The sequence below is a fragment of the Xyrauchen texanus genome, chromosome 31 (assembly GCF_025860055.1).
Source record: "Xyrauchen texanus isolate HMW12.3.18 chromosome 31, RBS_HiC_50CHRs, whole genome shotgun sequence".
NCBI lineage: Eukaryota > Metazoa > Chordata > Actinopteri > Cypriniformes > Catostomidae > Xyrauchen > Xyrauchen texanus.
In genome coordinates this window covers 6338642-6350035 of record NC_068306.1, presented here as the reverse complement: position 1 = coordinate 6350035, position 11394 = coordinate 6338642, and the positions used below count along the sequence as shown (strand labels likewise).

Below are 11394 nucleotides of genomic sequence, written 5' to 3'. Positions count from 1 at the left end.
GAACGTGTGAATGGTTAAAACGCTGAAGGAAACAGAGACCACACATTATTGTGGCCATGAGGAGGTTACCCCATGTGACTCTACCCTCCCTAGCAATGGGGCCTAGCAGAGTAAACTTCTATAGAGGTACAGTGCATGGGAGACCACAGCAAATATTATTTTTGCATTTCCAGTGGCCCCAACAGCAAAAGGAAAAATTGACCATTATGTTTTCAGCGTTCCAAAATAGAGATGAATTGTGACTGAAACTTTTTACCAAAATAAGGTAACTTCCTGGGCATTATTTTGTACCTTTTTGTGGTGTTGGCGTAGTGGACTAAAGCACATAACTGGTAATCAGAAGGTTGCTGGTTCGATCCCCACAGCCACCACCATTGTGTCCTTGAGCAAGACACTTAATCCAGGTTGCGCCCTGTAATAAATGCACTGTAAGTCGCTTTGGATAAAAGTGTCTGCCAAATGCGTAAATGTAAATGTTTGGATACATTACTAGGTAGGCAGCTCACTTGGGTTTTGGCAAAGATCCTACATGTCTATGAGTGCTGGTACGAATGTATGCCGGGAGCTTTATGCCTCACCTGCTCTCATCTCTCCATGCACAGAGCGACCCCACGGCTGCTGAAGTCAGCCACACACGACCTTTAATCCAGGAGTCCACACGGGACAACACTGCCGCCTTTCACACGCCACGGCAAAAAGGCGAGGTCCGCCCATTGTGCTTTCTCTCTTCCTTCGCGCTGTCTTTGCCTCTCTATATCTCTGTCTTCCTCTTTCTGCTCCCATTTGTTTGCTTTTGCAAATTTGCTTTTCAGTTTTGTTTCTTTTTGTTTGGAGTGTGTGTAGATCTTGCAGAGGGGAAGCTGGAAAGACTTGTTTCAGGAAGCGTATGGTATTATATACTCAGCCTGGTCTCATGAACATTATGTGACCGTGGCAAAATTTACTGCTAAATGACATGCCTTATTGCACGTTTGCTGCAGTTTCCCAGTGAATTGTCCCGCCGGGGGTGCCAAAAGTGAGTAAAATTATGCCATAATCAGACGAGGCTTTTAAGGTGAATATTAGATGGAGGTTTTAATGAGTAAAACGTACCTCCCAAACCTAAAGCTAGTGTTCTAAAAGAAAATGAGAGTTTTACAAAACGTATATCATTACCTTAAACCAACACCTAAACCTAACCGATAGTGTCCTAAAACAAAATTCTGAAGCAAGGATGTAATTTCTTGCCTCTTCTATGACACTTTCATTACACATGACAGCTTGTGCGCTTGGTTGGGCTTGAGCCGGTGAGGTAGGTGAGCTACTCGTGCAATTTAATCACATTGGAATAAGTGTGCAAATGTAGGTTGATCTTTAACACAAGTGTTAACATTTATCGTTTTTCAAATGATGCGTTAGAGCAGGGGTACTCAATAGTCTTAGTTTGAAAACGCATCTTTTACTCTAGAATGTTCATTCTAAGAGACCAGGTTGAATATACTGGTGTCCAGTCTGTGTGTTGTATGCATGTATGTCTGTGTGTATATTGCAGGGAGGTGTGTATAATGAACAGCTTGCAGAGGACAGTGGATCAGCCAAAGAGAACCGCATGATGTACAGTGAATCTGTTCCACGCCGGGTCGGGAGCTTCTACAGAGGTCAGTCTAATCACACGTCAACACAAAAGCTGTTCACCCAAAAAGGACAATCCTGTCATCATTTACTCACCATCATGTTCTTGACTCTCTTTCTTCCGTGGAACACAAAAGGTGGTGTTTTGAGGAATTTTCCAGGAGCATTATTCCCACTCTAATCCAAAACTCATCATGTATTCTTTTTGCCTCAGTGCCGTCACCCAGACCTGATAACTCCTTCCTCGAGAGTTCAGGGGTCATGGTGGACAGTGGCCATAACATACACCAACAGCCCTATGACCCCTGGTGATGACACACTTTACACACACACACACACTTTTATAAAACACTGTAATTTTAAATGGTAGCACTGAATTATGGTAATGTTGTATGTATGGTAGCTATGGAGCATCAACTTTATTATCAGCTTCCTGTAGGTTTGACCTCTGAACTGCCTCTTGTTGTACAAGGGCGGGATCTGAGCCGCTGGATATGAGTCCGCCAGAACAATCCAAAGAAAAGGAGAAACATGGATTCTTCAGATCCATGAAGAAAAAGAAAAAAAAGACACAAACTGTGAGTTTTTTTTATGTATTCAAGTTGTGCAGTTTTGTGTATCCTTCACATGTACTGCAAGTGTGTGTGAGAGCCTACAGCTGTGGCCAAATGTATTGGCAGTGACATACATTTTAAAGTTTTCTGCTTCGGTTGGTGTGGTGTTGATTCACATTGTTTCTAGATTATTGTGCAGAGTGAACAGATGCATTTTAAATAATTGCAAAAAGCTTCATTGGCCAAAAAAATTCACAAAAACCCAAATTTCACTGTTTTTTGGCCCTGGCACAAAATGACCAGCTAACATTTTTTAACATAATAACATAATCAGCAGCACCTGGGAAAGTGTGAACGAGTACTAGTCAGGTGAAATCACTCTATCATTCTGATTGGATTATAAGAGCAGACTGATGCTATAAAAGGAGGGAAGAAGTGCTTCCAATCATTGTGTTCTTGTTCACAATAGTTACCTCTAAAGAAAGACGTGCAGCCATCATCGCTTTGCAACAAAATGGCCTCACATGCAAGGAAATTGCTGCAAAGAATATTGCACCTGAAAGAACCATTTACCGGATCATCAACAACTTCAAGGAGGGCGGTTCAACTGCTGTGAAGAAGGCTTCAGGACGTCCCAGATTGTCCAGCAAGCGCCAGGACCGTCTCCTGAGGAGTCAGTTACAGAATCATGTCACCACCAGTGCAGAGCTCAATATTGGCAGCAGGTTGCACGCATGGTGAAGCGAAGACTTTTGGGCAATGGCCTGGTGTCACGAAGAGCAGCAAAGAAGCCGCTTCTCTCCAAGAAAAACATCAAGGACAGACTGAAATTCTGCAGGAAGTACAAGGATTGGACAGCAGAAGACTGGTGCAAAGTTATTTTCTCTGAAGCCCCCTTTCGACTGTTTGGGACATCTGGAAAAGGTGAATGCTACCATGAGTCCTGTGTCGTCCCAACAGTGAAGCATCCTGAGACCATCCATGTGTGGGGTTGCTTTTCATCACAGGGAGTGGGCCCTCTCACAATCCTGCCCAAAAACACTGCCATGAATAAAGAATGGTATCAAAACTTCCTGCAAGAGCAACTTATCCCAACGATCCAGGAGCAATTTGGTGATGATCCGTGCATTTTCCAGCATGATGGAGCACCATGTCACAAGGCAAGAGTGATAATGAAGTGGCTCAGGGATTATTACATTGAAATTTTGGGTCCGTGCCCAGGCAACTCCCCGGATCTTAATCCCATAGAGAACCTGTGGTCAATCCTCAAAAGGTGAGTGGACAAGCAGAAGCCCACAATTTGTGATCAACTCCGAGCACTAATAAAGCAAGAATGGATCGGCATTAGTCAGGATTTGGCCCAGAAGCTGATATCCAGCATGCCAGATCGAATTGCAGAGGTTATGAAGAACAAGGGTCAACACTGTAAATATTGACTCTGTTGAGTGTTTTTGCCAATAAAAGCCTTTAAAACTCATGAAACGCTCATCATTGTTTTCCAGTATACCATAGAAACTGAAGCAGAAAACTTTGCAAAACACAAAATTAATGTCATTGCCAATACTTTTGGCCACTGCTGCAGAGGTCTGTATGTGTGTTAAACCCAAATCAGGCCCATAAGCAAGACCCGACCAGTTATGTCAAATTTTAACATCACCCTCTTGTTTATTTCCTCTCTGAGCAAACAGATTTTCTCTGGCTCTGACTCCAATATGGAGTTTTTCAGTGTGCAAAAATAATTACAGTAAATTTTGAAAATAAAATATATATATGATAATAATTTTTGCAATAAATTTACATGGTATTATTACATATAATTGTTTTAATTAATTGTTATATAAATATTAATTCATTTAAATTAACGCATACATTTAAATGAAAATTAATCATTATATTATATAAAAATATAAAAAGAATACAATTTTAAATAAATATATACATATTTCATTAATAATATTTAAATAAAAATAAATAAATTACATATTCAAATGTATATTTTATTATTTATTTTTTATAGTTTTTTTTTATTCTTTTGGTTTTCTCGCCAATTTGGAATTCCCAATGTGCTCTAAGTCCTAGTGGTGGCATAGTGACTTGCCTCAATCCGGGTGGTGGAGGACGAATCTCAGTTGCCTCCACGTCTGAGACCGTCAATCCGCACATGTGATCACGTAGCTTCACACTATTCTCCATGGCATCCAAACACAATTCACCACACACCCATTGAGAGTGAGAACCACACATTACAGCGGCCATGAGGAGGTTACCCCATGTGACTCTACCCTCCCTAGCAACCGGGCCAATTTGGTTGCTTAAGAGTCCTGGCTGAAGTCTCTCAGCACGCCCTGGGATTTGAACTCACGACTCCAGGGGTGTGAGTTGGAGTGTTGGTGGTGTAGTGGGCTAAAGCACATAACTGGTAATCAGAAGGTTGCTGGTTTGATCCCCACAGCCACCACCATTGTGTCCTTGAGTAAGACACTTAACTCCAGGTTGCTCCAGGGGGATTGTCCCTGTAATAAGTGCTCTGTAAGTTGCTTTGGATAAAAGCATCTGCCAAATGCATATATGTAAATATAAATATTAGTCACAGTCACTGAGCTAACCAGGCCCCCTTATGTATATATTATTATAAAAATATAATGATAATAATATTTCATTCATTACAAACCCAAACCAGATGCAATGGAAACAATAAATATTGTTAATAACAAAAAATAAATAAAATAACTCCCCTGAATCCTTATATTTTGTCATGTCCCTGTTGCTCTTGGTTTGATTAGTGAGTTGTTGCTGTGTTTGTTGCCCATTGTGAGTGTGTTTTCCTCTCTGTGTGAGTTTTGTCTCTTGTATTGCAGACAGCCGCTGTTGACGAGCGAGTTCCCGTCATGAGGAAACCTCTCTTTCCTCTTTGTCTCTCTCAGAGGAGCTTCACACGCAGCTCCTCTGAGAGAAGACGCCCTCTAGTGGCCACACCAATGGTACACGAGTCTTCGTACTGTACATACGCCATCACATCTCTAACACAAACTAAACCGCTCTTGTTGCATGAATTAACAGGACTAATCGGTTATTTGGAGGGGGGCGGAGTACATGTCTTCTCAGTGGTTCCCAGATCTGTGTTGTCGTCATTCGTCTCAAAAACCATCCAGGGATGCGTTTCCCAAAAGCATCGCAAGCCTAAGTTGATCGTAGAGAACATTGGCGCCAATGGTATACGATTTACTAAGGCTTACGATGCTTTTGGGAAACGCATCCCTGAAATGAGTTCATACTTGCATTGATTTCATTTGTATGTTTGGTGCAATTTAGATTCATTTAGCCACAGAAATGGATAGAGAGAAGTCATACAGAGTCTAAAACAGTATTAAACATGTATATATATAAAGATTCAAAACTAACCTGGGTGGTGGAATGCTTTTATCCAGAATCACAGACGTCCTGGATCTGGTGTTGATGTTGTTATAAAAGTTCATCAGTGGTTTGAATGTGACTGATGTACAGCAATCTGGTAATTTTCCATGAATATGGTACAAATTAGTGTCCAAAAAGCATTAGAAATACACATCCCATGTATTTGTTGTAAGAGCTGTTATTAATTTGATGTAACATAAAGACAAGACAGTTTTGATTAATAACTGGACAGTTTACCAATAACTGCAAACCAGGGCTGGACTGGGAAGAGAAATCGGCCCGGGATTTTACATGGCAACTGGCCCAAAACTTGTTGAGCGGAAGGAGTGGGGGGAGTGGGTGGGGGGGGGGTTCGCTGTCCTTTTCTGCATATCGCGCTGCCGTTTTGTGGTCCGTTCTGCATAACGCATCGCCTCGTTTTTGCTTGTCGTGGCCCATTCGGTACATTTTTGCAGCCAACCCACCGGCCCGCTCTGTACTCCCGATGGTCAGTCCGCACCTGATCGGCCCCAAAGTGCGTCGGCCCACCGGAAAATGTCCGGTATGTCAGATTACAAGTCCAGCCCTGCTGCAAACCAACTATTGGTCCCAAACTAAGCTAGCTTATAATTCAGTTATTATAATTATTTAAACCAGGGGTTTTCAAACTTTTTATGACAAGGACTCCCAAACATGATGATCCCCTCAAGAGGGACCCCCTTCCAAAAATATGTAGTCCGCTTTATATTTTCATTGACATAGTCCCATTTATACTGCGGGAGAAAAATAGTAAGTGTGACTTTAAAACATAATATTATTTGCGGAATAAAAATGGGCTTTTATTTTGTCATCGGTTACAGTAACGCATAAGGTATATCCCTTGTTATCTATGGGATAATGTACATCAGCCGGTTGTTCTACCAAAATAAACCCCCGACAAAGTGATCAGGACCCCCGACACTAAGCGGATAACTCTTGTATCACCCTGAAGGGGTTTATTTTGCGATAACAGACCAGTTGACTGTACATTATCCCACTTATTATACAGCTATATATATATATATAATAAATAAATTCATGGGCGAAACATTACTTTACCTTGAAATTATTTAATTATTTATCATAGCACTGAACAGCTGAAATCCAGATTGTGCCAGTTCTGTTGGTGTTCGTTTTATAATTAATGAACATCTAACTGTTCATTATGCATCTTATTACAAGACTAACTGCCAAATAAATAAATGCACATGAAACATCGCATGAAAAGATCACACACTGATCCGAGAAGCATGAAAGATGACTCGCAATACCCGGATGAGCGGTCCGATACGTGGATGTGCAGTTGTTACTGAGAAATATCAGACCACTAGATGGCGCCATTGACCAATCAGAATGGAGTAAAACATTGGATATCACAAACTAACAATGAACAATATTTTTACACAGCATTTATTAATCTTGTTTAAGTAGTTGTTGATTGATAAAAACACAATTGTTCTTTGTAAGTGCATTTTATTCATATAAAATATATATTAGTCAATGTTGAAATAATGTTTTTAATTCATAAATGTTATAAAAGTATTGCTTTGTATTAAGTTGAGAACAAATATTTCTACCAAGAGAAGGAAAAACGTCAATTCAGTTGAAATTAATTTATAGTTTCTAAAAAGCAGAATGAACTAATAATAATATAAAATTTGTAAAACTTTCTCTAAATGTTTTCACGGACCTACTAGCACCTCATTTTGGCCCTCAGATTGAAAATCCATGGTTTAAACTATAGTAGTGCTCCACATTTTTGTTAAAAGTGTGCAAAAAGAAAAACACTTCAAACAACCTCAGATCATTTGATATGAAAACAAATTAAATAAATCCCTATCCACCCGAAATTGCCACCCTGTTCATTGAAGGTACCAGAGTTTTGAGATTGTTGTCCTAGAGGAAGAGCAATTGAATGTTTGGTAATCTTCTCTTGGCTTCTCTTCTTTCCTTTCTTAATGTATTAAAATGTAATGTCCAATTTTCGGGGTGATTGACAGCCCTGTAACGTGTGTCATTGGTCAGGTGGCGAGCGAGGGGACGGATCAGGCGTCGATGCAGAAATCACTGCGGTCGTACGGTCATCAGGGCAGCAGACATCGCACGCGGAGCAGAGACCGAGAACGCAGCCGCGACAGAGAGCGAGATCGCGACCAAGATCAGGACAGAGAGCGTGACGTGGACTGGCCCACCGAGAGGACACCCGATACACACTCACAGGCAATTTTATTCCCCAAAATATCTGTTTTCTTCCACGATAAGAAGGGTTCCCACAGTCAGGGTAAACCTGCCAATATTCAATATTTATAATATTTATCTCCCTGTGTCTTTTTCAGCCTCTCAAATCTTTGCGAAAACTTCTTCATCTCACCTCGTCCTCCAACCAGACCGCCACTGACCTCCACTACCCACTGCCCAACCAGTCCTCCTCAAAAAGCAGCAGCTTCGTGGAGCCTCGCAGCCATGGCAGCTCAAAAGGCCGCCAGGCTGCGTATCCGGGCCCCGGGCCCATGGAGTCCACCTGGCACTCCACCGCTCTGGGTCGGCCTGAGGGAAACCCGTATCCCGAACAGCTGACCTCCAAACCGGGTCCCAATGGTTTCAGTCGTCACTTCCGCTCGCGTTTGCCAAACCTGAACGACCTGAAAGAGACTGCACTGTAAATCGGACACACAGCGCCCCCTAATGGGCCATCTCTTCTTGTATTTTAAAGGAATAGCTCACCCAAAAATGGACATCTTGTCATTGTTTTGGCCACATGATCACCCTCATGTTGTTTCAGACCTGTATGATTTCTTCAGTGTAACACAAAAGATGCTAGGACGAATGTTAGCCTCAGTCACCGTTCACTTTCACTGGATCTGTTTTTTTGCGGTTTTGAATAGAAAGAGATTAAAGAGTTCAAATAATGACCGATTTTTCATTTTTGGGTGAAGTATCCCTTTAAGGGTAGATCTACATGTCTCTCACAAAAATCATATTTTTGTTGTTTTAAAGTTTTAATATTTGATAGCACTTCTTATATTACTTATGTACTTAATTGTATCTCTTTTGTTATTGGAAAACTACGGTCTTAAGAAGATTATATATCAATATGTACATGGAAATATATAAATGTATAGCACTGTATGTGCAGGCTTTAGTTTATACTCTGGTTGTATTCACATTTGGCTAAGCAGGTCAAAGGATTAATGTATAGACGATTTATTTTATAACTATAGAATAAGACTACAGTATCTTATGACATTGTCTTTGAGTAATTTCTGTTTCCAATTCAGTGGAAATCGGTAGATATTTAGAGTAATTAACGGTAAGAATGCGTTTGTTTGTGTGATTATAAGTACATGTGCTACCCAGGTAGCGCACATGTTGCGCATCATCTGGAAAGCGATGCTTTGTATTTTAAACGTCATATTTTTGAGATTTTTGTTTTTATTGGATGAAACGCAGAAAATGTCTCTTACCTGCTGGTGCCATGAAAAATCCCACCTGTCGCTGTGACACTCTGTAAGCCACTGGGAGAAATGGAAGTAGGCCTCGGCCAGTAGTTATGCTGTTTTGAACCGATTTTTTGATGACTAGATTCGCTAAACTTTGGTAGATTACCCACCTGTAAAGTATGTGGAATAATTATACTATATAATTATTAGGGCTGTACATTTAACACGTTATTTCAGAACGATTAAATATATAAAAAGAACTTGTTAAAGAATTAACACAATTAATCATGTCCCCGAAATATAATATGAAATATTCCTACTAACAAGTTTGAAGTACCACCTCTTTTCAGCAGGGGGCAGTAAGCAAAACTTCAGCTGTACAGACAACAAACCACAGGCTAGCTTGACACTAGCGGGAGTTTGCTAACAGCACAAGATTAGCATGCGTTCTTGCGTTCAAACACCGCTGGATAAGTGCAATTCTGAATGTAGGGATCTCAAGCAAGTTTCAAATTATGTTTAACTTGATACAGTGACCTAAAAACGCTGATTGTGACGCATGACAACCAGAGCGAGACGCTCCAAAAGCATCTGTATGGCTTTCATTGATGCGTCCTTAGAAAAGACCTTATAATAAATCTATATCGGACAGAATTGACGAATTAAATTGCCGAATGGATGGCTGTGGATTTTCGGCTAATGTTTCTAAAGTATAGAAATAAACAATATATTGACTTTTAAAGCCACTTTTTGTATCATGTAAACAACATTTGTCGCTATCGGATTTTCATGGTTATGATGAGTGCTCGTTGCGGCCGTTATAAGAAGCGTTAAGTGACAGCGGGCGGGACGGGCTGTACTCGCTCCGCTGTTCCGCAGCTCAGATTTCTTTTTCAGCTAGAAAGCAACGCAAAATGCAAACAGATGTGTCCCCGCTCATGATATACATCCACTGACGTACAGATGCAATCTTCGTTTATTAAAATAGATGTGTGGATGGATCAGAAGCTGGAACTCATTGTACTAAAGGCGAAAACTTTGCCATGAGACAATCAGTCATATTGGAGTAAATTCCCACTGATCCATGTATTTATCTTAGTGTACTGATGGTGTTAGATGTGTGGATCAAGATATCAGATTAATTCGTTATCAAACACCGAAACTGTCCCCACCACTTTTTAAAACAAAGTGACGCCCATGAGTGTGACTATTCGGGTTTGCTGACATCAAATTGCACATTGACTTTATTTTTCTTACCAGTGACATAGAGAAGCATTCCTCCATCTCTGATGGTGTGCATGTCTTTGTAGGGTGGGATTTTGGAAAACAGGAGCGTGTCCAATCCAATTCCAGAAAGGCTGCCATGGCTTACATCGTCCACTTTACATAGACGTCCCAAATGCGCTATCTGGGTTTTGTGTGGGTCTTGAGTGGGTTTGTCAATCATCTATAGAAATCACAGCCAGTGAAATTTCTCAAGCCTTTTACATGAAAATTTAAGCAAAAAATATTACCCATTCCAAAACTGACCAAATTGTATGAAATGTTGTGGCTCCACCTGCTGGACATCAATATACTCACTGCAAAAAAAACATTAAGCATTAAGACTTCAAAATGCATTTTTTATTTTTGAAGCAAGATTCATTTTTACCAAATATACTTTTCTGATTCCCTCAGGTTTGAAGTTCTTTGAACACAGCAAATACACTTTTACATGCAATATCTGGATTTAAGAGAGGCTATGTACGTGTTAAATGCTTTTAGCGAAATGGAGCCAGTGTATGAGGAAGAGAAATAATAATTAATTAACTTTATGCAATATGTCATTTAACTTTCGCCAGATAGTCCTTCTAAACAAACAACAGCCAGTACACGAGATGTCAAACTCAATGATTTCCTGGAAACACGGAACGAAGCTGTAGGAAATGTCAATTATGTATGAACAATTTGCATTACACTGCTATGAGACTTTTAACTTAGACATAGGAAATTATCATCTAGAATATTGAAAATATAGACCATAAACCTGCTCAAATAGGCGAATTAGCCGCTAATCCATTCTGCCATGTTGTCTATGTTTACTGTAAATCGGTTATGCTAATGCTTAGAGCCCCGGGCAATAATAGTGGAAATGTTCCTTATCTTTTTGTAATCAAGACTTTCTTTGTGCCTATACAGACTATAAATAACTTTCAAAAATGAATTTACCCTAAAAAAAAAATATATATATATAGGCTACCAGCCCCGGTCTCCCCTATTCTTCAAAATGAGAAGATTTGATGTTACCAGATGCTAAATTGTTATTTAAGGAACCATAAGATGTTTTAAGCCTTGAATAAAGTTGAACACAATCAAAA

General features: G+C 40.2%; 1 protein-coding gene across 5 annotated transcripts in view; it reads left to right on the top strand.

Annotated features, from left to right (window-relative positions):
* The window catches only part of LOC127625165 (cyclin-dependent kinase-like 5), a 54106-nt gene extending 42712 nt beyond the window's left edge, over nucleotides 1-11394 (top strand). For 2 of the 5 annotated variants that reach the window (XM_052100259.1, XM_052100260.1), the window contains exons 13-19: nucleotides 603-704; nucleotides 1532-1637; nucleotides 1826-1919; nucleotides 2084-2189; nucleotides 5024-5146; nucleotides 7623-7817; nucleotides 7934-11394. In XM_052100259.1, the coding sequence (XP_051956219.1) occupies nucleotides 603-704; nucleotides 1532-1637; nucleotides 1826-1919; nucleotides 2084-2189; nucleotides 5024-5146; nucleotides 7623-7817; nucleotides 7934-8260 (1053 nt within the window). In that variant the 3' untranslated portion in view covers nucleotides 8261-11394. Of the gene's footprint in view, nucleotides 1-602; nucleotides 705-1531; nucleotides 1638-1825; nucleotides 1920-2083; nucleotides 2190-5003; nucleotides 5147-7622; nucleotides 7818-7933 lie in introns of those variants that run through there. The other 3 variants (XM_052100261.1, XM_052100262.1, XM_052100263.1) reach the window with 3 other exon arrangements.